Genomic DNA, 22,671 nt, shown 5'->3' with positions numbered 1-22,671 from the left:
ATCCAAGAGTGGTTATGTCTTACGAGACAATTCATAAGATTTACACAAGTGATACAGAAATTCAGCCAACATTGCAAATCACGTCTTCCTCCACGTGGTTAAAACTTTATTTGGTTTTTCAAATAGGCATAAAAAATAGGACACTCAAGTTTCCCGAGTATGTGAGGGCAGCATTTTAACGCAGCTGCTTGTTAGGTGGGAGAGGAGCTGCTGCCCTCTACCGCCCTCTACTGCTGTGGATGCAGGAAACACCTGCGATGGTTTCAGAACTAAATACTCAACAAAAGGAGCATAACACAACATCACAAAGTTTATTTTGTGTTTTTTTCCCCCACTCCAGTATTTACTTCACTCTTCATTTCCTCCACCTCTTTTTTTCTGTGTTCCACCATTCTGATTGAAGGTTTTTCTTGATGGAGAACACTGCACAAAACAAAGGGACTGGATTTAATTAATAATTTACCTCTCCAGCTCACCTCTCTCTCTCTCTCTCTCTCTCTCTCTCTCTCTCTCTCTCTCTCTGTCTGCAGGATGTTATTCTGAAGAAGAACAAGCAAGAGGAGACAAACTGTAAAAATGCACTGCTGGACATTACAGACACTTGATTTTTTTTATAAGAGTTGGTATGATTCCCTTTCATAAGCCATTAAAATAAAATATTTTTTGTCGCACACTTTGGTTTTGTTGTCCAAAATGTCGGTCCCACTCAGAAACAGGAAGAGAAGGAGTTTGCTGTTCTTCTTCACTGCCTTTTCTTAAACAGTATTTATCTGTTTTGTGGGTGTGAGATATGAAAGAGAGGTGACAGATTGCATGTCACGCATCTTAACAGGAAACATGCACCAACCATCATATTAATATAGAGCTCATATAGTGGATACACACTTGGTTTCCCATGAGAATACAATACCAGCAACATTTAACACGATACATTAATATAATTCTATGTTTACTATTATTTGCACACTGAATATGTGTACATTTCCAGCCAATATATATACTCTCATTCAGTTTATTATTCATGATTATTTATATTCTTTCTTATTTTGTATCGGTAGTCTCTCTTAACTCATTATCTCTTAGCTCACATGAATAATGTTGATTTCATTAGAGTTAATGATCCACCCCAGCAACCGTATCTAACACGCTTCCAGTTCACACATATTTCTCTGGGAATAATTAGAACACTCATTCACAATCGCAACACCTGAAACAACAGTGTCATGGTGGAGCTGAGGTATACCATTCACTAACAACAGATGATCTAATACAATAATGTGTTACAATAATGAATGTTTGGCATTTCAAGTGAACAGTATTAACTTGGCTGCTGCAGTTCTTTAGAACCCATCATTTATCTCGTTATCATTTACTGTCAACACCTAAAAATTTGCATTCATTAACCAATGTAAAATCATGATGGGATACGTCAGTAAAAACAAAGGAGAACAGTACACTGCTCAGAGAAACGCTGGTACATTTGTTCTGGTCTTGTTCACACACTGTACGGATGTGGAGTAAATGTAGGATTGCTGATCATATTACACCCATGTTTCTTTACTTTGGAAAAAAATGTATTGTTTAGATTCACTGAATACCATAGTAATCTTGGCTTGCAATTGTATTCACAGCATAAAAACCAAATCAAAACAAAAACAAATTTACCAGAGCATACAGCTTTACAGTTTTTATGTAGCCTAAGTGTTTATTTCCCTTATTTTGAGCTTTATTTTCTTTCCATCCTTAGTCCCCCTGGCATGGTTTCAACTGTGTGTCTCAAGTTGTATACACAAGCACTTTAAACATGTTAACACTGTACTGTATACTTCACTCAATAAAGATATGCAAAACACAAACCAACAAAAAACAAAACAGTACACAGCTCAGCTGTCATGATGAACATAACTACACCCAGTATGTCCAAATTGCTACAACTGACAAGGGCATTTTAATTCATGCTGCCAACGTACTTGTTTACATATTACAGCTATCATGAGATGGTATATATTGCACTTGGCATACTACACCACACTGTAGGCTAAATGACAGGTAAAATGTTTCAGACCTTTATTCACCAGCTTAACCGAGGTATTCTGACTGGAAAATACTTACATATGGCGAACAAACACAACACTGTTTAACCACCGCTACGGCCGCATAGTTTTAACATAAAACAAACTAAATGTTGCTGTATAGTTAATGAAATTGATGCCGAACAAAACAGCGGTGTGGAGGAATTAATTTAACAATGTTTAATATTTTATTTTTTCTATTAACTCAATAAAAAATGTCAATAAAACAATAAATACTATGAATTTCCAATGAAGTCAGTTTAATGTTAGTAATGACGCAGGACGTTTGGTTGCTATGGAGCGTCTATATTTGACAGACTTGTTCCAGAATCATCATTTCACTCTGAAACTTTGGAGAGAAAACTTTGGAGAGAAATCTTCACTCGACGATTGTTGAAAAACTATTCAAGCTAGCAGCGATTTACAAACGCACAGTGACCTCTACTCGACCCTGTTACCAGTTCATCATGGAAAATGTGAGAATGTAGCGAGTTTAACATCATTAAAACACTGTTTCTTTCAGCCTTTTTTTCGACGCCTCAGCAGAATTTCAGCGTCGAGGCGTCGAATGTTCGACGGCAGCTACTGACTTTAATGCAGGGTCAAGTTTGTTCATTAAAACATTTTAACTAATGTTAAATGTACAATATTAAAGACAGTAAGTGTTCAAAGTCCTTTAGAAAAATAGAATATTGCTTATTAAACACCTTCAGTAGGCCTATATTGCTGAAACAGTCAACACTTCAGTCTAAATTGCAAAGTGGTGGTTTAAATATGCCAAAGTTTCTCCTTTCAACCTGATACTTTATCAAGATAAAGCCATCATTCCTAACTTTATTATACAATTTATAAATGATCAGTATTTTTGTAGTTATGTCAACTTTAAAGTGAGAGTGCTGCTAAAACAGAAAAGCTGTTGTTTCATTTGTACATCATGATTAATGTAATCAGACGCCCAAATTACATTAAAGCAGGTTTTTGCTGTAATCATTCCTCCTGTTCATACTGACCATTAGAAAATCCCTTCATAATACACTTTTAATCTAAATGATGGGGGACACAGTCCACAGTCCTCCTCCTGTGGAAAAAGTGTATTTAAAAGTTTATTTTAAGCTAATATGAAGCATTAGTCATACGAATGAGTCAAATCAAGTAGATATGTTTCCATTTTAAAGTCTTTTTTAATGCTAAAGTTCCTCTTTTTCCTTCTACTACTATATCATCATCATCATCATCATCATCATCATCATCATCATAATCTTTGTGGTACAGTCCCATCTTAAACTGTACATTAATGTTTACAGATGTGTGATGTGCCGACTCACCTCCTTGACCACGTCTACTGGAGGAGAGAGCCTTGCAGGAGCCAGAGCAGCACCGACACCACCCAGGTAAAACACTTGACCTTTGACCTTTCACGTCTGGGATGCAGACAGTAAAAGTGTGATTCCTGTTAGATCCTATGGTTAGATCCCTGTTTGTGCTCATTTGAATTATTATTAGGAATAGTGTCTTTATTTTTTGTAATAATAATAATTACATTTCAGTGAATATCAGCTTAATTGTCCATAACATCAGTGAATATATGCTGGCTACATGTTTTAAAATGTTTATGTAGGCTCGAGGGAAAATGAACACTCACCGTCACTTTAGGTGTCATGTTGGTAACACTGGTACAAGCATGATGTTGCAACATATTGAAAGTTTGAAAGCAACAAATGTAGACACTGAAACTGTCTTTTTGATGACATCTAGTGGTGGAAGAAGTAAATAAAGTTGACAACTTGTTCACTTTCCACCACTGATTATATCTACTGTGTGTGGACGTGGAACATTCATGAAAAAAAGCATTAATGCTCAACAAAAAACAAAGAATCTGATTAATAAACCAATCAAAATCATTATTACTAATCAATTATTTAAGTTTTACATTAATGTATTACTTTTTGAGCCTCTATTTGACTTGAATTAATACTTCTTGATACTTTTCACTGACATTAAAAACTAAATCAAAAAACATTATGGAAAGTTATAAAGTAGCAAAAATAAAATCATCACTCAGTTGTTTTTATGGGGTCATTAGTGTCACTTTAGAGTTCAGATCCTGCCTTTGTATCCTCTGAACGTATACAGTGGATCACAATGGACTGAAGGTTGCATAATTGACTCAGTATCACAGAAATTAAACATATTAGCAGAAGGGGGGGGGGGGGGGGGGGGGGTTAAATTTCCTTTATTTTACATTAAAGTGATTATTTGAATTTGACCTGAAGAGACCTGAAGAGTATCAAGTAAAGTTTTACTGTGGAAGTCAGTGGAGATAATGGAGAGTAGAGAAGCTTTGTTCTAGTCAAGCCTCAGTTCAGGATGAGCATGAGATGGACATCAAGTATGAAGTAAGATTTTCATCATCAGTGATCATCAGGTCAAACATCACAGGATCATCCCTGAAGTGTCCCTGCAGTCCAAACATTACCCAGGACAAGATCTGTTTACATAGGACACTCCACTTCCTCCTCTCCACTGTTGCCATGGCAGCCAGTCACGTCACAGATCCAAGTTGTTAAGATGTGTTCCTGCTCAAAGAAGTGTAACTCCTCATATTATCCTCTCCTCTTCTCCTGGGAGCAGCAGTTGTTTGTACTACAAGCAGCTGATCCGTTGATTGTTTGTCCTCCTGCAGATCTTCAGTCCGTCTGGATGATGACGTGTCATTCTGCCGACTATGCGTTTGGTTCCGCCACGGTGCGTTGTGCTTTACTCTAAGTCATAAGTAAGTTGGATGTGCGGCTGCTGCTTCAGAGACCAGTGGGATCGCTTGTATGATGTCCCCAAATGTCATGGAGTAGTCCACAATGCTCAATACACCACTTAAGCATTGAGGAAATGCTCAAGTGGTGTAAGTAAATACCACTTGAACATTTCCTAGTGTACTTGAAAAGTCCTATGAATGTATTTTAAGGCTAAACAAAGTGTACTACTTAAATATACCCTACATCACACTTATAATGTACCTGAAATGTGCTAGTAATAGAGTAAAAGTACATGTGGGTTAGGTTTTAACTCATTTTTTAAACTCAATTTACTAAAGAGTACACTATGTTTCCATTTTAAACTAAGTTTGGCAACAATATACTTTTGAATATTTCATGACAGTATAAAACTAATATATTTTCAATCTGTGTAAGTGTGTTTCAATTACACTATAATGCTATTAGTGTTTAATAACACTTACTGTAAATATAATAGAACAGTATTAACAGCAAATATCCCAAGAGTGCATTTATACTACTGACACAATATTTAACTAAAATGACAGTTCACAGAAATGTGTTTATTACAAGAACTCTATATTTAAATTTAACTTAAGTGTGGTAAAAATATATAAAAATATTTTTGAATGATTTCAGTCTAATTACAATAAGTACACATCCATATAAATGTACTTGAAACAAACTTTGCAATATTTGAATACATTTTAAATAAGTACATATTAATTATTAAGTACATACATACATATATATATATATATATATCATACATATATATATATATTTCACCTGGGCAAACATCACATGTTGCTGTGGCCAAAGTAGCTGTTCAGTAAAAGTTACAGTGTCACTTGAAGCAGCTGATTTTACATATTCACTCAAAAATATAACTCCAGTATGTTTAAATCACAGTGACTTGTAATGATTGAATGTATTAAGTAAGTCTACTTGTTACATGGAGTCTCTGCCATAATAAAAAAAGGCTTTGGGTAGTTGTTTACTTATTAACAGTGTAGTAATAATACAGTTGGAGTCACCTCTGTCTGTCTGTGTGTGTGTTTGTCACTAACAGGCTGGTGGAAGCAGGAAGAGAGGGAGGGAGCAGGACAGCAGCTCCAGATCCTCTGAGGAGCCTCCGGAGAGAAGACTCCGTGAGGATGCTGCTGTCCTGTCAGAGAGGAGCCTCAGTCCACAGCCCTCTACCTCTACCTCTACTCCACCAGCCAGCCTGGAGGGTGTCCAGCTGGAGGTAAGCAGACTAAATGTACCCCCAATAGTCCAGACCTTTCTATTCTGATCCATCATGTATCTAAAGGCTGTAGCTGAACTAGTCTGACCTAGTTCTTCCTCTCCTCTGGCAGCAGGACATCCAGGCCAGAGTCCCCTACGTCAGGGCCAGAGTCCCCTACGTCACGGCTCCGCCAGCCTGGCTCGGCCCTTACAGACCCCAGCCGGGTGGACTCTCCCCCTCTGCCTTCAATACAGTGGCAGAGACGGTGATGGCCTGGATGATGTACTCTCCCTACGACCCTGAGATGTAACACACACACACACACACACACACACACACACACATACACATTGCACAAATGGTGCAAACATTTCATTCCTTCTTTCTTCCCTTTTTCTAAAAAAAAAAAAAAATTATAAGTTTGAACCATTTTATTCCTTTATAGTGTATTGATACGTTTGAACCATTTTATTCCTTTATAGTGTATTGATAAGTTTGAACCATTTTATTCCTTTATAGTGTATTGATAAGTTTGAACCATTTTATTCCTTTATAGTGTATTGATAAGTTTGAACCATTTTATTCCATTATAGTGTATTGATAAGTTTGAACCATTTTATTCCTTTATAGTGTATTGATAAGTTTGAACCATTTTATTCCATTATAGTGTATTGATAAGTTTTAACCGTTTTATTCCCTTTTAGTATATAGATGAGTTTTATATGTAGGTAAGTTTTTAACTCCTTCATTCCTTTTCAGGATGTGCATAAATTTTGTTACTCTGTTGTTTTACACAAAAACAAACACAAGAAGTGATGGTAAGTCTTTACACACAGACATTTTGGACCAAAGATTTGACACACTTAGTATGTAGACTAATGAGACTATTAGCTAAAAGGAGGAAAGCTGTTTAGGAGGGTCTGTAGACAATGTTCCATTCAAACCTTTTTACTGTGCACAGCTCTGCATTTCATGGAAAAAGACATGAAAAATGTTGCTCCATACTAATTCTAAATAAATAAATAAACAACTACTTTATTTGTTTATGCCTCAATATATTAAATGATGAGAAATGTAATATTTTCCTAGAAAATAGGCCAGTGTTTGATAGCTTATTTAACACGTGTCTTGTTATGTCATGATATTACTATATGAACAGTAAGAAACAAATATTGTGATGGAACATTGTCAAAGGGTCTGGGTTAGTGAGGGACAGACCCTCCTAAACATCTTTCCTTCTGTTACAAAGAGTTACACACAGCTGATCTCCTTACAACACAACAAGTTTACATAGAACATTTAACTATATAAAGAGCAGCACTGGTTGGATTAATTGTAGCAGATTTTATTGTTATAGCTGTACTAAAAATAGTTTTTGGACAGAACACTATAAAATGGATCAATCATCTAAAATAAAATCTAATACAGATTAAAAGTTATGTAGAAAGTTGATAATAACAGCAGCAGTGATACAATGCCTAACAGTTCATAGATGGGCTAGTAGAAGCTCTTAAAGTGTAAAAATCATTGAATTTAATTTAACAAAATTAATAAAAAGGAAAGATGTTTAAGAGGGTCTGCAGACAATGTTCCATTTAAATGTTCTATATTGTTGTTTATAGATCATTATTTCTATAATAATAATAATTATATTTAATGTGGTCTTATCTCAGTATGTTAAGTGATGAGCAGTAGAAACACATGTAGATGCTGTAGACCTCTAATAGATGGTTAAAATACATCACTATATGAAGAAAGTGAAACATTTGAATGGAACATTGTCTAAGGGTTAGGGTTAGGGAGGGTTAGACCCTCTTAAACATCTTTCCTTCTATTTCTGTCAAACGTAGTAACATTAGCAGACGTTAGTATGACTGATATTTCAGCTGTAGCACTTAAACTATATACTAATTAAATATTTGAAGTTCTTTATGGACAGAAAAAAACATCTTAAGTTTTGGATGGGATTAATGAAGTTGATCCTATCTTATAATGACTGTAAAAGAAGGAATGGGTTTTTACAGGGTTTATGTTTTGGGTGGAACATGGTGTTAGGGTTGGGGAGGGTTAGATCTATTGAGATCATTTAATCCAGAATTAAAATTGAAAAAGGAAATTTGTCATTATACACATCAAATATCTTTACATGTACTGGGTAGTACTACTGTATGTGTTTTAAACTGTTGTATCAAGTCCTTTGTGGCTCCAGAGGGAACTGTGAAAAATCTGATGAATTCCTTCAAGTGAAAAAAAATGTATTCAGTTTAAAAAGGGAAACATTAATTCTACTGATGAGCTGCTGCTCTACAATTTAAAAAAAGGATTTTAAAAAGTGATGAAAAGTATGAGTGGTGATGTTATCAGTAGCAGTAGCTGTATCAGTAGTATTAGACACATATCAGCTGTTGTCTCCGTGGTAATGACAGACTGTGATGGATGTCTTGCTGACTCATCACAATCAGGAGCGATAACATTACTAACAACTAATAGTAGCATTTAAAGTGTTTGTAAAGACTTAAGTTTTATCCATATTATTTAGTGTCTTGTGGTGAACTGGTCATAATAACTTTGTTTGTAAAAGGAGGAAAGCTGTTTAGGAGGGTCTGTAGACAATGTTGCTCCATACTAATTCTAAATAATAACTACTTTATTTGTTTATGCCTCACTATATTAAATGATGAGAAATGTAATATTTAGCCAGATAATAGGCCAGTGTTTGATATCTTATTTAACAAGTGTCTTGTTATGTCATGATATTACTATATGAACAGTAAGAAACAAATATTGTGATGGAACATTGTCAAAGGGTCTGGGTTAGTGAGGGACAGACCCTCCTAAACATCTTTCCTTCTGTTACAAAGAGTTACACACAGCTGATCTCCTTACAACGCAACAAGGTTACATAGAACATTTAACTATATATATAAAGAGCAGCACTAGTTGGAATATTAATAAGATGGTAGCGTAAGCACTGAAACATCATTCATCAGTACCAATCTACTGAGCATCAGTGATATCAGTGAGGTGAGGTGCCTCCACTGAGCCCAAAGACACTAAAAGAACAGCTTGTTACTCAGGCTGAGACTCCTAAATTCATCCTCCACCCTCCAATATAAAGAATAGTTTGTTTAAAAATAGTTATTTTATTAATCCATTTTTATTATTTATTTTTTTGTGAGTAGCATAATGGGACTACAAACTAAATGTCCTTATAAAGCCTTGTGTTGTAAAATGATAATGAGGAATGAATCTTGAATGTAATTAGGTGGATTGTTTGACTTTTAGACAGCACCTGGAGCCCTTTTCCAGTATTCATGCTAAATTATGGTTGGGTCTTATTCAGTGTATGGACATGAGGGTGGTATCTAACCCTTTTAATTCATGTGTTACTGTATTACACAATCAGAGTATTAACCCTATGATACATTCTAATGCAGTGTAAGATCCCTTAATACTGTTCATATGTTACATAATACATTTCTTTCAACATACTCTTAAACCTAATAAATATATTATTCAGACTTCAGGCACACTGGCTTCACCATTCAGTGATCTTCAGGGAAAAAATTATATATTTTATGTAGTGATGCAATTAAATGTTCAGGAACAGATTTATAAGACATACAACTCAATCATTAAAACCTTTTGCTGCAGTTAATGCATTATTTAATGACTGTGAAGAGGAAATAACCATTACTGACAATAATGACTAAAAATGGGTGTCATTTTAGCCACTTTTGTTAATGCATTCCAAGGTTAAGAAAGCAAAATGTCACAGTCTTTATAAATACTGTTTTTGCCAGTGTAAAATACCAGCTGTTTAATGAAACCGAACATGACAAGAGCCAATCCAATAAAAAAAAATCAAAGCACTGCAGTAAATCTCAAGTATCTTTATGAAACTTAAAGTCTCCTCCACTCAGCCATGTGACCAATAACTACAAGCATGAATCGTGACGTCACAGCTTATTTGGAGCCAATCATGGTCCAGTATTCAACTTAGAGAAACATGATGTGGAAATGTAAAAGTTCACATGCATTTACAAAATAGGAGACACTCTGAATGCAGCTGTTAAACTGTTCATAAGTTCTGGGACTAGATGACATCTTCAAAACAAGGTCATCTTTTCTTGTGGAAAAAAAACATGTCAGACACATTATTATTCAAAGCAGAGTATTTATATGTGGACTGGACCTTTAACATAATCAGATTTCATTAAAAGGGTTGTTTGGAGACTGTAATATACTGTGAGCTGTTTCCTGACAGTAACACTGGGTGCTTTCATTGCTTTGGTGACACCAAACCAAACATGTTGTAGTAACACAGGAGTTCCACAGGATGGCCATGTTTCTAATAATTTGTATGCTTTATGTACACACACAGTGCACCCAATTATAAACAAAATTCAGAAAAGACAAGTGATAGTGCTGCTGAAGAAGTTCATACTGAGACTTTTTATTATAATATTACAAGATATATTATTGAAGATGGACAAATTAGAAATAATGATGCATCACAGCGTGCACGTAATAAAGAACCGGTCTTAACTTCATTGAGGTAAATAAAGAGATCCCAGTATTTACTGAAAATATAGATTTTTTTTTAGACATAATTCTGAACTGAGGATGTTATGTTAAACATTGACTGCATTTTTCTTTCTTTTTTTTTTTTTTTTTTTACAGTGCTACTATACAGTATATGTTGCTTTTGAGTGTGTATTTGAGAACAGCACTCATCATATCATCATATTGTTAAAAACTTGGTCCTCAGTAACCCTGGAACCACTGACAGGGTTTCTGTCATTGTACTGCAAGCCTGGCAACCTGCTGGGCCTACACAGATTCCCTGCTGGGCATCAGCAGTGGTAACTTCATTACAATGTTTTTTTAACTAAAAAGTGTTATACAAGTGGAGTAGCTGCTTTAAGGAGAAGCTCAGGCAGGTTGCTACTGTCATGTTACTACAGTAGCCCAGAACAGACAATCCCATTTTAGAGTTTCAAGTTTAGTTTTACACTAGAAATAAATCAAAGACGTTGTCACCACTAATAGCAGCAATTACACTCTACAGATTGGAGGCTGTGATCAACATGTGAGCCTACACTCACACCACTTTCACTCCACTTATCTTGCATTAATTACATGTGGGACACATATTTTCTCTTCATTGATTTGTATGCTGTAGCAGTCACATTACAGTTACAGTGCGATTCGAATTTAACCTGGATTTCACTGCTGTCCTTTAATGATTTAAGTTTTTGGTTGAAGCCCAGCAGATGAGTGTTGCGTTGATTTTCAGACAAGGAGAGGATTGTCCAGCACAGCCACTCCTGCTGCTACACCACCGTCTGAATGTTCTGAACTCTTGGTTCTTAGCAGATGACCGATGCACTCGTTCATCACCATGTCTTTACCCTGCCTGTAAGGCAAGAAAGAGAAATGACACTTACAACTACCGTAGTAAATTTGTAAATATTTCATAGAAACTGGACAGGATTAAAGGAAAGCAACAGCAAAAGTTACATTTTGGCACCAAAAATAGAATATGATAAAATAAATAAAAAAGTTAGTGTAACGAGATAAAATGTCTTAAAATGAATACATCCACTGTTAGTTTTGCTTTAAATCATTAATTCATTGAAAAACACAACCTCCTTACAGAAAGTCAATATGGATTTAGAACAGACAGATCAACATCAATGGCACTAATGGAACTAATAGAAGAAATCACAAACTGTATAGACAATAAAAAAATAGCAATTGGAGTATTTGTTGACCTAAAAAAAACATTTGATACCATTGATCACAGCATATTATTAAATAAACTAGAAAAGTGTGGTGTTAGGGGAGTTGGGTGGAGCTGGCTGGCGAGCTATCTAAGAAACAGGCAACAGTTTGTGCAGATAGGTGACCATAAATCTGACTTCATGAATATTACATGTGGGGTACCACAGGGTTCAATATTAGGTCCGAAATTATTCATATTATATATCAATGATATATGTAGAGTCTCGCAGGTACTGAAATTTGTTTTGTTTGCAGACGACACGAACATTTTTTGTTCCGGTGAGAATTTGCAGCAGACTTTGGAGACAATCACAACTGAAATAAATAAACTAAAACTATGGTTTGACAAAAATAAATTATCATTAAATCTAAGCAAAACAAAGATCATGTTGTTTCGGAGACACAAAAAAGATTGTAATGTAGAATTGATAATAGACAATACTAAAATAGAAAGGGTACAGGAAATTAAATTCCTCGGTGTGATTTTGGATAATAAAGTCTGCTGGAGACCTCATGTTGGCGACATACGAGCAAAACTGGCAAAGTCCGCGGCAATTCTGTGGAAAACTAAACATATCCTGGATTATAAATCGTTGCACACTCTATATTACTCATTATTTTTGCCATATCTGACTTATTGTGTCGAAGTTTGGGGAAACACCTACAAAACCACTCTGCAGCCGATATGTACAATACAGAAAAGAGCATTAAGGACAATAAACAAAGCAGGATACAGAGATCACACAAACCCACTATTCATAAAATCACATATGCTGAAATTTTTGGATCTGGTCAAATTCAGAACAGCACAAATAATGTACAAAGCGAGAAATAACCTATTGCCAAAAAACATACAAGGAATGTTTTGTGAAAGGGAGGGGGGATATAATCTAAGGGGAGACCTAAATTTAAAAAAACCAAAGGTCCGAACAAATATGAAAAGCATGTGCGTATCGAGCTGTGGGGTGACTTTGTGGAACAGACTGGAGACAGAAATAAAACAAAGTGCAAATATAAATCTGTTTAAAAAAAGGTACAAAGAAATATTTTTAAACCAGTACATGGCAGAGGAAGTCTGTTAACGGAGGACAATGAGGGATGAGGTACAGGGATGGAGGTGTTTAAGTGACTCAGGTGCACGTTGTTTGTATGTGTGTGTATGTATTTATGTTTGTACATAAGTATGTCTATCTATGTATGTTTGTGTACATGTGTGGATGTGGATGTAAATATGGGGATGTGTATATATGTGTGTATGTGTGTACATGTATGTATGTGTATGTATGTGTGTACATGTATGTATGTATGTACATATATGTATGTATGTATGTATGTACATATATGTATGTGTGTATGTATGTGGGTATTTTTGGTGGAGGAGGTTGAGAAATGTGGCAATGATTTGTGGTGTTGATAACAGTGGGTATGGATGTGAATGTTGACATTGCATATGGTGTTGGTAGGAAATTGTAGGATTTTGTGAAAGGGTGATTTGATTGGGAACTGGCAAGCACTGATTTGAGAGTGGGGGTGGGATTCAATAAGTTTTGACTTCTTCCCACTCCATTTCGAATGTTGTTGACAGTGCATTACATTTTCTGTCGGGTGTAGGTTCGCTATTTTTGGTGAGAACACTGTGCTTTCATTTTTTATGTGCTGTTTTTGTTTTGTTTTTTGTCACGCATTCGAAATAAAAATAATCTAATCTAATCTAATCTAATCAAGTGTTCAATTCATAATGTCACTGTTTTGAACTGTAAACACAGTCTTTCTAGTCTGCTGGTTCTGTTAAGGTCTACACCAACAAGTATCTCTACACAAAAGTACATAATCTATCTGCTTAAAATGATAATTGATATGATTATTAGTGCTCTATATCAGATTTGACTGAACTTTGAGATGTTTGCTTTTGTGCAGAACGAGTATTGTGGATTTTGTTCTGTGTGTCGTACAGCAGGCTGAGGAGTTAATCCTGCAGACAGGAAGGATTACAGGGACAGAGACTCTCTGTGCTTATAGGCAGCGACTAGATAGACTTCATAATTCTAAACGTATCCTTTAATAAACATGGTATTATACTCCATCTGCTTGAAATGCAGTTCTGAATAACTTAGAAACAGCTTCAGCTGACATGAACAAATTAATCCTGAAAGCAAAACAAGTTTAATCAAATCTCATCTGACACAAAAGCCATGGACAAATACATTTCATACCAAAGCAATAGTGATTACTGACCTGACATACACTCCAAATGCCCCCAGCTCACTGAGACAGGTACTGACTTTGAGGGGAGCGTCTTGTCTCAGCAGGTAGTTCTGTGCGGGGGTGGGATGGATTTTATCCATCAGAATATAGGCTGTCCTCTCTGTACTCTCCTTCACTCCCTCTAGGACCTGACAGATCTCTGATCCATAGATGTTGTTACCTAGAAAAACAACAATTGTAATGAACCTGACTTTATATTTCTATAGTATAGTATTTTACACATAAGAAACAAATACAACAAGCTGCTAACTGGAATATCTTTGTATGACTGTGTGGATCTGCAGCCTTACATGATTCTTGAATATAAAACAACCTGGACCTGAGGCTTGAGTCACACTTGCTTGCTTTAACAATTGACGACTTATTTAAAACTCCAGTTCCTTATGATATAACATGAGACTTGTTTTGCCCTACAGTAATAAACTCCAAGTGCAATATACTATACTATATACAATGTACAATAGTCCAAATACTGGATGGAGTAATGATGTACATGCTTCTGAGAGTATTTAAGACACTGATATAAAGGAGTGACAGAAAAAACAGTCTTCAAGATTTAATACAACTGCTTTATCCAGCAGTAACACACAGTATTGGCTCTGTGTGTCAATCAGAAATAGTAAATCAGTTCTAATTTTCAGTTTATATAAATGTCTACTCTACACTGCTATATTTTGTGGTCCAACGCAGGATGACTCTTTAAACACAAACATGCCATCTGTAGCAGTGCTGATTTCCTGTAATATTAGGAAAATGTGTAGTTCATGTGGGCAAACTATTCAAACTAGAAGTATAAAACTATAGATAAATAACAAAAGGTTAAAATCTACTATAACTACAACTGTGACTTTTCACCCTGACACACTTGTGACTTTACTCAAGACTTGATCTGACAACAAAAGACTTGACGCTAGCTTGCCTCTAATGATGTGAAAGTTGATCTCACAGAGACAGCTCTGTGACTGACTGTCAGCACAAAACTACTACTTTGGTAGGAGTGAGGATTGGTAGCTTTCATTCTGTATGTATATCCTTCAGTGGAGGTAGGGACACTCACGCATGGGGAAATTCATTCATAAAATATGTTTCTTTTATTGTACCTCCTCCCTCTCGCTGAGGCTTCAGGACAAACCGGTCTGGTGTTGCCAAAGCCATCGCTACCGTTTCGTCTCCCTCTGAGCCCTGAAGACAATACAACAGGAAAATAAAACATTCAAGGACATGTTAGAAGAATACAACAATCTAACTTTTATATTTTCTGTAGAAAAGGCCATGATCAGATACAAAATCCTCACATCTGATTGGACTGCCAAAAACTAGGCAGGGCTTACGAGTTTTGGATAATGCAGATAGAAACAGAGCTACATTCCCTTTTCCAACTCCATGTTCATACTTGTGATGTAGTTACTTATTATGTGTCATTCTCTCACCATGTCTAGACTGTAGAGGCCAGCGAATGTCGCTCTAATCTGCTTCACCACGTCGGGCTGGTCGGGGAAGAACTTCTCCAGGACTTCAGGTCTGGCCAGCACCTGCTGGACCTTCTTGGTTCCGGCCAGGTGAGTGCTGATATCTGGACATTTGACAGCCAGAGAACGCTCCATCAGAAGACGAGTGTCCCAAGTCTACAAATCAAAAAGCATAATGTGTTTCTCTCCCTCTGGAAAGGATTCTGATACAACTCATTTATTCTAACCAACAGACACTAATTGAAGGTCAGTAAAATGCAAATTTTTACTTTATATTTAACAAATCAGCAAACCATTCTTATGTGAGAGAAACAATCATTATCTATATCATTCACATTTTTGTCAACTCAGAAGTGAGTCTGCACAGCATTCAGGGTGTTTGGTGCTTCATATATTTACTCCCTGTTGTTCAACATTCTTGACGAAACAGAGCACAGCAGAGCATAATGAAGTTTGTTTTTCTTTGACCCATGGGTGGGTGGGTGGAGGGTTACCCCTAGCTGACACTGACAGAAGAATAGAGTGGAGTACCACACAAAGCCACACAGTGGATTTTCTAAGCTGCTAAAAACATGACACTGAGAAACCTTCGTCAACATGCTACAATTAAGTGGACCATCAGAGTCAGAATAATATTCAGCAGACTATACCTTTCATTCAGTAGTGATTTACTACCTGGCTTTGGCTTGAAACCAATTGTAGTTTCTGCTCAGAGTCATTTAGATAGGAGTGTTCTCATCCGATATTTATACTAAAATACAGCTCTGCACTTAGAAAATGTGCCTGAATTAACAGCCAAGAACTGTCTATTTTAATCTTTTAAATCTTATAAAGCTTAATCAAAGAACTGATTATTCTGCATATTTATGTCCAATGTGTGCAACTCTAAAGCCTCTTTCACAGTGGACAAAAAACCCCACTAACACCCACTAAGATATGGCTTTTGTCTTCAGTGGGAAAGGGTACAATCAGCATTCATTCCTGGGTCGTCAGCTCCAGCTCTGATCGGCAGTGATGGAAACATGACACCCAAGTGGAATTTACAACCCTTTTGCGGCCGTAAACACATGGGCTGTGTCCAAATCACTCAGTCACTACTCCCCACATGATAAACACTGAATAGTTAACTCAGTAGTAAGCAGTAAATCAAGATTTCAGACATTAACTAAAGCTGTTGAGTAGCGTGACAGAGCAGAATAAGATAGAAAATAGAAATCAGGAAGAAATGAATTATGGGTATCTGTAATATATATCCAATCTAACTGTTTAAACAACTTGCCAGTATTTTTAAGTGAGAGAGTTTACCCACATTCAAAAACCTACATATATTCACTCATTTTGGTGTACAAATTACAATGTTTGATGTTCTCATTTGTCAAATCTACTTGCAGTCAATTTTTACTCTGTTGCCAACTAAATTTCACCAGACAGGAATTAAGTTTAGTCCAAGAATAGACTTGTTTCTCAATGGAGATTTTCACAGAGTCTTGTCTTTAGTTTAGGACTAGTCTTAATCTCTGTTTGAGAAAGTGGACCTTATAGGTGGTGGTGTCTGAGAAAAAGAGAAAAAAAACAAAAAAAAAACCCACAATTTTCCACTTTAACTGCACTTCATCAGAACATAAATGACTAAAACTAGGAATAAAGAAATTAAGTTAAGACCTCTTCAGAAATGTAGTTATCAGGCATGTAACCATTTCTGTAGTATACCACTGCAACCTCCTGGCCATCACTGGAAAAAAAAGAAGAGTAGCATGAATGCACAGTAATACATCTCCTGAACATATTTGAATGTATGAATGTATAAAGTTCATAAAATGTATGAATTTACATTTAACAGCTAAAAACAGACTTACACAAACAGCCTCTTGTCCTGATCAAGAGACCCTTTTTTATGGACATCATCAAACCGTTTTCTTACTGTGGGAATTTTCCTGAAACACAATGACAATGTGTGCAGTGTATTAGTTTTAAAAAAAAAATTTCACATCATTCACAATGCAGGCCAACATCTTGAGTGTCACCTTTACCCTGAGGAATAGAACACATCTAGTATAGTGTTATAAATGCAGGGGGAGACATTATAAAGTAATGGAAGCTAAATATGTGAATAAACGCTAAGTGCACAGAAAGAGAAAGACAGACATCAGCATATTTCAGTTAGCCAGGAGGCATCAGGGAATCATTGGGCATTAAAGTTAGATTTAGACATATTCTCCATTAAACCTGCATTACTTTTACTTTCATATGACATATCATATTGAGTAAGGCTCTTCAGCACTCAGTCCTCACCTCTTCCACAGTTCGTTCTCAATGAATCGCTGATCAAAGATGTTCCTTTGGCTCTCTTCCACCAAAAACATGACGACTGCTCTGTAATGACAACAAGTGCTCCTGTAAAACACCCTGACCGCTAACTTAAAACATTATCCCTAACATTTAAATACTCTTTACAGTCCACAGATTTCACTGGCAACTGATCAGGGACTATTCATGCATTTTTTTTAATTCAAAATTGTGCTGCTAGATTTCACCGAAACAAGGAAGAGGGAGCATTTTACTCTGGTTTCAGCTTCACTTAATCGGCTCCCAATGTCTTTGAGAAAATATATTATAAGTGGGCCTGTCACGATAATTACTTTTGTTGGACGATATATTGTCTCTGAAATAATCGTGATAAACTATATTATTGTCATTTGAAGATTTGATACCACTGATATAATGATAATATAATAGCATAATAATGTAAGTGGTGTGGGGGTGGGATTAGAGAGTGGGTGCTACACTTTTTTGCTAACTTTAGTTATTTACCTTTAATTCCATATAAGCAGCGCTGCTCACTTCTGCAGTCTCTGCTCATGATGTACACAGTGAGGAATGGAGGACACTACTTAACCAATGTGACATGAATAGCTGAATAGCTGTTAATATGAAGTGTGGCAATATGTATCATACGATAAGTCCATGTAGACATGATGATGATGATAATTTTGTTATTGTACGATAAATCGATAACGTAATTATTGTGACAGGCCTAGCTGTAAGTTAAAGTGAGTAAATTGAACAGTGAGTGAGTAATGTCTGGAAATCCATTAGTCAATGACATGTAGTTTCATAAGATGTAATTCAGTGGATGTACCTACCTCTCTGATCCATAGAGCTCCCAGGCCTTGGCAACAGCTCTGGCCTGACCAGCTGCAGGGTTGTTGTCAGGGATACGCTGGCTCTCCTCAAGCCGGCCCGCCACGTTAAGGATGTGTCTGTCGAACGAGAGGACAAATATTTATGGTTTACTACTGCCTTCTAGCCACACTTCCTTGAACTCCCTGACATTTATTTCTCAGCCTCAATTAAAAAAGCGACAGCACACTGTCATCTGCTTGGGCAAAAGATTTTACACAGAGGGTGACAGTGATAATGATACTGCATGAATTGGTTGACAGTGGACTTATTGTCTGCATAAACTGGGTTGCCATTTCTGTTGAGCTCCAGTAGGTAACCCATTTTGAGTTAAAGTGCTGATCACCAAAAGATGACACATTTTTTCATAACAGTTATGAAAATCATCACAAAACCCTCACATTACAAATGAAACACTCTACAGGTGATATACTAATAACTGACATACCTGTGTACATCTGGCGTGTGTGACGAGAGACCTCCAAAACTAGCAGCAAAGGTGTTGATCTCTATCTGCTTCAGAGTTGAGGACCCGTCTGCTCTCTGGTCCAGCATGTAGTCAGACCGATTGATACCCAACATAATAGACTGGACAGAAGACAGCGAATCCAGTTTCAGATCACTTAGATTTAATAACTCTGAAATGATTGTAATGATGAAGGCGTATGGTTGAACACTGTTCTTTTGTTATTTTAAAAAATGGGCCATGGGTGGTCAATAGAAAAGAAGCCACATTTAACATTTTTCACTTGCTTAAATAGGTAAACCGAGATTCTCAACTAATATCCAATAAACTAGTTTATAACTTACATAAAATGCTATTCAAAGTCTTTCAAATTCAGATTCCAAACTGTCTCCACATGTTTCTCTTTGTCCTTGCCCTAATTTTCTTATCTCACCACCCATCTTGGACTCTTTACAGCTACACTGACAGCTATTGAATAAGCAGCCATTGTGAAGGTGGACACTATCTGACTTGGCCTGTACGACCTTTAAAAATGTGTTATCCATTTTGTCTATTCATTTTGTCTAAGGTGTGCTATTAGACTAAAATGTCATGGCTAAACCTTCAGTGCCAAATTTACTCAGCAAGAAAAAATACTCAATTGCAATAACTAAGAAAACAAGAATTTGTCATGATTTATAAAATTAAACTAACATTTTTCATTAGCAATATATGTTTTTAGATGAAGTGTAACATCATAGTGGATAACTTAAAGCTTAAATTATAAGACCTGCTCTCAAATGTCTATGTAATTATTCTCTATGTCCTCCATCTGAACAGTGAGTCAGTATTAAATCAGGCATAGAGATGATGTTGAAACTTTGAAACATAATCACTAAAACAAGCAAACACATCTTGCTCCAAGTAAGATTCTTTCTAAATGGTTATTTTAAGACTGCAATGCAGAATTTGTACACTTTTCAATTAACATATGTTACATTCAAGAACCCTAACCCTGTCAAACAAGATCACACAATGTTGATTAAGCCTATCACTTTTATTGGCCAAGCTGGTTAACTTCCAGTTAGCTCGCTGCTTATTTAATTGTGTGGCTCTTCTAGACTTTTCAGATGTTATCATATAGAAATGTTATTGAATGATGTTGTTGGATCAAGTTTTGACAGTGAATTCTGACAAGTCATTTTGGGAACATTGTGTGATGCTCAAATAAATGTATTCACTGTTTTACAGTCACAACAGTAGCAACGAGGTAGGGCATATTTTTTGTATATTCTCATTGCCAGAAGGGGGAGACAAAAGTCCTGTACTCCAGCTTTAACTTTATATCAACTTCACTTTTTGGGGTATTATTATTGTTATTAGTAGTAGCAGTAGTAGTAGAAGTGGTAGTATTATGTGCAAACTAATTATGGTAATTATTTAGTTCATAGTAAGACAACAAAGCCTCAGACCCCAAACTAACCGATCTTTAAAATAAAACAAAAAAACATCAGTGTCAGCAAAAGCTCAGTAATTTACTTACATGTAGATCTACAGAAGCAAGTTTTCACATGTGCTGACATACCTGAGACCTTCCTTCTTTAAGGATCTGTTGGTGGATCCTGAACAACCTCGCTGTGAAATCATCAACAGCAATGGTGCTATAAACAAAGAACATCACTCTGTGAAAATCCTGAGAACCATTTCAATCAATATGTTGCTTGTAAATTATATTAATAAATGTTATATGAAAATATATCATAGTCAGATAATGTAGAAATATTGTGATCTTTGAGGGAAACCTTGTCTTGCCATGTTATGCTGCTACTTCAAACTACACAGTATAGCCTAACAAGCGCATAAACTACACAGGACAACATCATACGTATTCTACCTAGCGAGAGCCTCTTCCAGAAAGGTGGAATCCTGGCTGATCTTGTCCACCAGTATGTTGTAGTGTGTTTGCAATGACAGAGCCTGGAGGAACACGGCTTTTGGCACAGGCGTGGGGAAGAGTGTGAACGGAGCGTAGGTCACCAACTGAAAAACAACAGAATTTTTTAGAAAGTTTTTCCCCCCACCAAAAAAACACAACACAGGACATAATTTGCCTACGGGGGCTTAAACAAGAATCTGTCCGAAATCCTGCCCTAAGCACAACAAATTCCTAGCATGACTTTGCATTGAACACGCCTGTTTTAACAGCAATAGTGTGACATCACTGTGGTCTTGTGTCCTCTGTTATTGGCTGCGGCTCATTTTGTCAAATCAGGCAAATACAAGTTCCTTTTTAATTTGTTCAACAAATCAAAGGCTGGTTTTTTTTTCTTAAATACATTCAAATTCCAACAAAGCAAAACATATTTTATTGAATACTGCATGTATGACAGTATGTTTCATGTCAGGCAAATACTACTTAAATATTATGCTGTCATGTTCAGTGTAAAAGTCAGTTAAAAAAAATGCTAAATTCTCACCTCTGATGAGTTAGGTTTTTCTTGGATCCTCATTAGGACACCTTGCAGAAGAGCTGCATCTTTTGCCACATCTGCCAAGTCTTTTACTAACGTGGTATTCATCAACACCTCGTTTGGTATACCCTGGGCCATTCTCAGTCCTCTGACACAATTAAAAAAAACAGTTAAAGTCAGTGACAAAAGAGGAATAAGTGTCCAAGAAAACACAGGGGCGGGGACACACACTGTGACACAACATAACAAAAAAGCAGACAAGAAGATACAGTTTCCTTAAAGTCATATACATCCTATACTAATGTAAACAAACACAACTAAAGGGACAAAACTACAACTAATGGCACTACTACTGAAATAATGTTAAAAAACTGTTGTTGTGTAGAAACCTGTCGCACTTATTTTGCACATGACTTTATCAAAACGCTTCACATAAAGGCAGAAAGTAGCAAACATAAGTTATTGCATACAAAAGACTAATTACGGTATTACCCTTACAAACATACCTCTAAGTTGTTACAATGTCATTAATCATCAACAGTGCATAAAGACTTTAAGTAGGTTCACCCCCCTTTACGTGGACTCACTCTCTATATATAATACATGCAGTGTATGACCTATGTACTCAGCTCACCGTCGGCTGCTGATACATTAGCTAGTTAGCTGTCAACACTTACGCTAACATGTTTTCCCGGGCTTTGTGTCCCGTTTGAAAGGTTACACCCGCATAATATCTAAGTCTGACAACAATATTACCTTCTGAGGCGCACTTATATCCTCGGTGAAGCTCCAAATACAAGACTCCGCTGCCTCACTACCGTCATTCACGTTTATGAAGCGGAACTGTACTCAGGTCTCAGCATTCACACTTCACCACGGAGCTGTGTGATTGTAGTCCAGCCGGAACTACGTCGTATACTCTGCCTGAGCCACATAGCGCTCAAAGACGATCAAACAGTCAGATTGTAGTGTTGCTCCAC

At 36.4% G+C, this 22,671-nt stretch overlaps 1 protein-coding gene across 1 annotated transcript; it reads right to left on the bottom strand.

Moving 5' to 3' along the window:
- Positions 1 to 11,028: 11,028 nt before the first annotated feature.
- gss (glutathione synthetase) lies at positions 11,029 to 22,526 on the bottom strand. The gene is made up of 13 exons (XM_053318203.1): positions 22,448 to 22,526; positions 21,698 to 21,839; positions 21,115 to 21,260; positions 20,806 to 20,881; positions 19,224 to 19,363; positions 18,739 to 18,855; positions 17,888 to 17,968; positions 17,452 to 17,529; positions 17,258 to 17,327; positions 15,557 to 15,751; positions 15,227 to 15,308; positions 14,097 to 14,286; positions 11,029 to 11,493 (listed from the first exon to the last, which is right to left on the bottom strand). The coding sequence occupies exons 2-13, from the start codon at positions 21,827 to 21,829 to the stop codon at positions 11,370 to 11,372; spliced, it is 1,431 nt and encodes a 476-aa protein (XP_053174178.1). The 5' UTR covers positions 21,830 to 21,839; positions 22,448 to 22,526; the 3' UTR covers positions 11,029 to 11,369.
- Between the last annotated feature and the right edge of the window lie 145 nt (positions 22,527 to 22,671).

This window comes from Scomber japonicus, chromosome 4 (assembly GCF_027409825.1).
Source record: "Scomber japonicus isolate fScoJap1 chromosome 4, fScoJap1.pri, whole genome shotgun sequence".
Lineage (NCBI taxonomy): Eukaryota > Metazoa > Chordata > Actinopteri > Scombriformes > Scombridae > Scomber > Scomber japonicus.
The sequence above is the reverse complement of the archived record's forward strand: the minus strand, read 5'-3'. Positions and strand labels throughout refer to the sequence as shown.